General features: G+C 35.3%; 1 protein-coding gene across 1 annotated transcript in view; it reads right to left on the reverse strand.

The window, feature by feature from the left end:
* The window catches only part of LOC118739292 (protein phosphatase 1 regulatory subunit 3B-like), a 337,433-nt gene that overhangs the window by 15,043 nt on the left and 316,390 nt on the right, over positions 1-6,000 (reverse strand). Inside the window, exon 5 of the mRNA XM_036470538.1 lies at positions 3,811-4,227. Within this exon, the coding sequence (XP_036326431.1) occupies positions 3,811-4,227 (417 nt within the window). The remainder of the gene's footprint in view (positions 1-3,810; positions 4,228-6,000) is intronic.

Genomic DNA, 6,000 nt, shown 5'->3' on the forward strand with positions numbered 1-6,000 from the left:
GGTAAACTCAAAAACCTAAGAGGCTGCTGTTGCTTTTTATTTTTTAGTATTGGGTTCTCCATTGACACAAAAGTTGTATAGCAAAATCTAATTTAGAATGAAATTCTCTACAACTTTCGCGTTTGAATATGCTACGAACAGAAATTGTTGAAAAATGGCGAACACCGTGGGAGGGAAGTAAATTTTTAAGATAAAAAAAGGGTGATAGATGTGTAGCGATTTCGTTGTTGAAAATACAGTTTTTTCTTGGTAATTTACAGTGTTTGAAAAACAAATCTGACAAAACTGGACAAATGTGCATGTGCCATTAATATTTTCAAAATTTTAATTGGCGAAAAGTTGTCTATGCCAAATTAAGCGATTTGCGCCTATGATATTGGCAGCTGGGAAAATCATTAATGACGAATTCATTTTTCGCACATTGACGCAAATCGAGTTTATTGCCAAAATAAAAATCCGTAGCAATCGATTTGTCGGTAAGTCACAGCCAATGAAAGAGTCATCAATTAGTAGTCATTCAATATGACGCCCAATATTTCTTATGTAAATACCTGTATGTATATGTATATGTGAGTATGTGCGAGTATCTTTAGTTGCGCTATATCTGCACCGCTTTGATCCAGTTATAATTGCTGCAGGTAAAATCGAGGTATCAGCTAAGCGGAGTGCTCATTACCGTGATAACATTGTAATAACGCCATAACCAGTTTAGCAAAAAAAAAATCCAACATGGAAATTGTAGTACATATTTAATTTTATGTGAGTAAAATTATATTACATGTCTGACAATCACGTAAATGTTTTTATTAACATGCTCGTAACATACATATACACTGTTTTGACTATTCGAATGCATTTTTTTTTTACATCAAAAGTTCATCAGTGAAATTAAATAAGCAAAAGGAGAAGCTGTTGGAATATGCGCTCACCTAGTATATGGAATTGCTGTTGAGCTCTCGGACAGTGGGGCAAAGGCGATGTTTTTAGCATAAATTTAGACTACTAGTAATTGAAAAAAAATTATGCAAATATATATGTATATATTTTTTTCACAAATGCTCATTCACTCAAATTCGATGTTTTGTTGTTTAATGTTAAACGTGGAATGCATATTTAACTATGTACGTACATATTGAGCTACGATAATTTTGTGGCGAATTCCTATTCTATTTTTAGTGTTTTAGTTTACGTACCTACAAAAGGCATTGTGGCTTTTATTTTTCGCAGTTCATAATGCTTGCAATTAATCACATTTAAATGCATTTAAGCGAGTGTTAATGTAGGTGATCATTACCAATTCTTGTCATTGATATAATAAAAAATGACCGCAACTTAGTGTGAATTTGATAATGAGCGGGCCTACTAACATACAACCAAACTTACATATGTACGTACATACACAAATATATAGATAAATGAGTCCTGGTCTATAACTATGTATGTACAGTAGGATGGTCCCAAAATTCATGCGGGGGGGGAATGTTTAATATGTTAAGCTCTCACCCCCTAGGATTTTCTAAATGGAAAAAAGAATACCCGTACCACATTTAAATCATTGGGTATATTTATCGTTCAGAAAAATCCTGGTGGGTGAGAGCTTTTATTAACATTTTACTTTTTAGTCCGAAGACTTGACAATTTTTTTTTTCTTTTTAGAACGAGTTTGTAAATTTGGTAATCTTTTTTTCAATTTGGTAATTTTTTTTCAACGTAAGTCTTTTCTTTTAAGTTTTTAATACTAACTTATCATTTATAAAAATTTATAGCTTTGAACCTTCTTACAATTGCACAAAACAAAAAAATTTCCTTATGTACTAACATATGTAACTATGTATGTGTCTACACCTTAAGAGAGCCAAAAATTGAAAGGGCTCTTTAATGTAACAATTTGCCTTGATAACTCAGAACTTTTAGTAGAATTAAAATATTATGCTCATAAAAATTTGGTAATTTTTTTTTCTGAGTTTGTAAATTTTTTTTAGAGGTTTGCTAAAAAAATAAAAATCTTTGTGGCAACACTGAACATGAGTTTTAAATTCAGGCGTGCGATTGAGCGTTATGGCGCTACGGGGCGTATACATTACATACGCATTTACGGGTATGTGAGCACGAAATGTTATTTCTATTTTTTTTAGTATATCTTTTTTAAGTTTTCATTTAAGTACAATGTCGGTATGGAATCGTGTGCTTTATGCAAAACTGAAGATAATGCATTGTCTAAGATAAGTGTGCCACCATTTTCGACCAAGCACATCCTTGTCGAAAAATGTAACAACTTGTCGTTTAATATAGTATTAACAGGAGTTTTCTAACCCGTCATAACAAAAAAAATAAAAAAATATTTAGAATAGTACCAATGAAAATAAGCAATATTTTCTTTCATATTGTATGTATGTATGTCCTATGTATCTACATATTAAAAAAAATTCGCAGTAAATTTCAAATGCTGACAGATTCCGAGAAAATTTTATGGCACAATAACTACAGTACCTAAAAGACTGGCAACATTGGCTAGGAAGGTCGCATGAAATTTACAGCCTATAAATAGCTACATCACATCCGCTACAAAGAAACGTATGTACAAAAATAATTAATTCTGGCATTTTCACCGTGTATGTACTATGTACAATCACTCTCAGAACGATGCGTCGCCTTGACTCATCAAAAAAAAAAAAAACAATTCAAGTGAAAGAAAGAGAAATTAACGCAAATTATGAGCAGAGCAAATGCCATTCGAGTGAGTGAAAGCAGCCTGTTCGAGGCAATCGCGCCAGCCACCTACCCCACGGGTAAATATATATAGACATAGTATCTTGTTGTCAATATAGCCGTTTGTCTTATTCTTTTTATTTTTTTAAGGTTGCTTTGTGGCTGACAGCTGCTGACGGCAACACAGACATTTTGATTTAATGACGTCTTTTTTTTGCTGACTAAATAAATATTTAATGCCAACTTTCGAATTATCTAAGTAAATAAATAAATAGCGCGAAAGTCTGCAGGAGCTGTGGCAGATTTCTATGTTTGATTTCAAACATATTTCTAGCAGCTAAAAAAAATACACAAATAAGGTGAAAAGTGCGGTGGGTGGGTGGAGGGCTACACATAAACCAAATATCATGTCGCGTTTTGATTCAATTTTCAGTTTGCGGGAAATACAATAACGCCACCAACAAACAGTCGCAATGCCGCCACCAACACTGCTTGAGCCACAAGCGTTGACGTTTGCGTCAAACTATAAACCGCGTATTAAATAAACATTTGCATAAATGTGGTAAGCGTCCCCACCAACGCACACACACACACACACACACACACATCTATATCTAAGCGCATATTGTGTAAAAATAGCGCAAATGATTTATAAAGTCGTGCGCACACCACCGTCTGAAGATACATACATTTGTCTATTTGCCGAATGGATTAGCGCCATGTCGGTGGTGTCACATTTCCGCTAGACTGACTATAGATCGCCCGTCTCAGCGACTGGCATATCTAGATAAATCATGCTGCGCGCTAGTAAACCACTGCCAATAAAAATGTCGAAATGGTAAACCGGCGAAACGACGAAACGGCACACGAGCAAACCAAAGCAGCGCCGCCGCCGTCAAATGGTATGCAATGCATACGCTTGCGCTTGCCGCGACCCTACATGGCGTATGAGTAACCACCAACAGAGCAAAATAAAAACCCACTCGAGCGCTTATCATATCGTAGCACAGCAAACAAAACGAAATAAAATACTCGTAGCAATAGCTACGTGTACATGTCGATAGTAAATGGTGTGCCATATTTCTTGGTCGGTCCACTCACCTTTGTTCGTTGCATTTGCAATTCGCACACTCCGTTTCCGCGCTCGCCGCGTCACTATTGCGACTATCGCTGCTGTTGGCCGTTGTTGAGCGGTGTAGGCAGGATCGGCGGCTGAGGCAAGATTTCGGCTGCATTTGAATGATTGGTGCGGATAGTGCGCGCGGTAAACCGCCATGAATACGACCCTCATGGCTGGCCATGCCACAGCCACCAGCGGTGACGGTGATGGGCAGACGCGCCTGTTGTTGTTGCTGCTGCTGCTGATAGTGCTGTTGATAGTGCTGTTGCTGGTGCTGCTGCTGTTGTAGCTGATGGCTGGCGAAGGCGGCGGCCGCACTATTGGCCATGGCCTTCGAGGCGAGTGTGATCACTTGAGGGCGACAATAGCGCGACGCTCTGTTTGCTTCGTCATTGTAACTGCAAAATACAAAATAAAATAGTGGAAAAGTTGAAGACGAAATTCATTAAGATTTATACTAACAGCAGAAACAAGAGTAAGAGCGGAGATAAAAGATTATAACATAAAAAAAAATATTTAGTAACTATTGCTTCCAGCTGTAAACAAAGATTGCAGTTCTTGAAGAAAAGTACTTTAATAATTTTCATTGAAATATTATATATATCGCTATAAAATGTCAGTGCTCGGTATACACTAGGCGACAAATGAAAATGTATTTTCATGAAAAAATTTTGCCTCATTTATATGTGAAAATTTTGTAATATAAACCATATAAAACAAAGTTTCACAACTTATATAAAGTTAAAAAAAAATTCAAGAATATTGTACCCAAATTTTTAACTTTTTCTTCAGAATTTCTAGAAAATTTTCGAGTGCGCAGTTTTGTAACCCATTCAGACTGCTTTTGCGGTATTTTTTATAGCAAGTGCAATTTACATAAACTGGCGTTTGTTTTTTGAAAGTTGTTGTTTGTAACGGTGTCCCGCATTTCATTTCATAAGAAATTCATGCTTATATGGAAAAAAGTGCAATATTCCGTGTCAAAAAAGTTCTCAAAAATCAATGCGATTTTGTAGTCGGTTGAAACGTGCACTTCATCAGACTAAAATTGAATGCGCTGCAAAACTGCATATTCAAAAAATTTTTGGATGAGATTTTTTTGAATTGTGGTAATTTTATATAAAGTGTAAAATTTGTATTTACATATATGGTTTATATTATATAATAAACTATATTTTCATAAATAAATAATGAAAAAAATTATTCATGAAAATAATTGTAAAAATTATAAAAATAGGTATATGTATATAAGTGTATATATGTATGCATATGCCTGACCTTTTCTTCATCGGGTGGCAGATAACTGCATCTACATACGCTTTTCTTTATATTGTCACTGAATATCGCTTACATTTTCCTCAATAAAACTTAAAATTATTTCGAATTTTATTGCATTCACACAAATTACAGGGTGAACAGTTTTTTTTACCTTTTATAGAATTACTTTCCCGCTTTAATTTGTAAAACTGCTACAACGCCATAAAAAAAGTAAAAAAAAGCCACATATTTACAGGTCGTAAAACTTTTACGCATTTGGCACAAATTAGCCGAGGAACTGAACGATTGTCGCAGAATTTCCAATTGCTCGCCCTAGCCGCATTAAAAAGAAGAAAATGCAAAAGATAAACATATCTACGCTTAATGCGAAAAGTAGACTGTAGCAAGAATTCCGCTGGGAGAAAGGCTAATTTTCAAGTTGTTTTCATGCACCTAAATTTTTTCTTCATATACTCAGCACACCGTCTGTCCGCTCGAAATACGGAGGTATCATAAATTTGGAGCGCGTGTTGTCATTAACCGACATAGCCCCCGCAATTTTGTCTCGCTAAAATTAATAGCCAACAGCTAAAAATTGAAAATTAACTTAAAAAAAAAAACAAAGTAAAGCAAAAGAATAGCAACACAAGGCGAAATATACGGGAGGCATGTAGTCCCTGAAATTGGCCAGTGGGTTTCGCGTAAACAACATTTTCATTTTTTATTTCAATTGGGAATGATGTATTTCTGCCCGCAGATTAACTGCGTATCAGCAACGGGAATGACTAGGAAAGGAATTGTTGCTCCCACAATCTAAGTAAATAGAACAATAAAAACAAACGATAAGTAATTTTAGCTTGAAATTTCAATGGGGAAGCAATTGACTGCCAATCAGAAACCTACATCACTATAAA

The sequence above is a fragment of the Rhagoletis pomonella genome, unplaced genomic scaffold, assembly GCF_013731165.1.
Source record: "Rhagoletis pomonella isolate Grant_MI unplaced genomic scaffold, Rhpom_1.0 Rhpom_scaffold_00005, whole genome shotgun sequence".
Lineage (NCBI taxonomy): Eukaryota > Metazoa > Arthropoda > Insecta > Diptera > Tephritidae > Rhagoletis > Rhagoletis pomonella.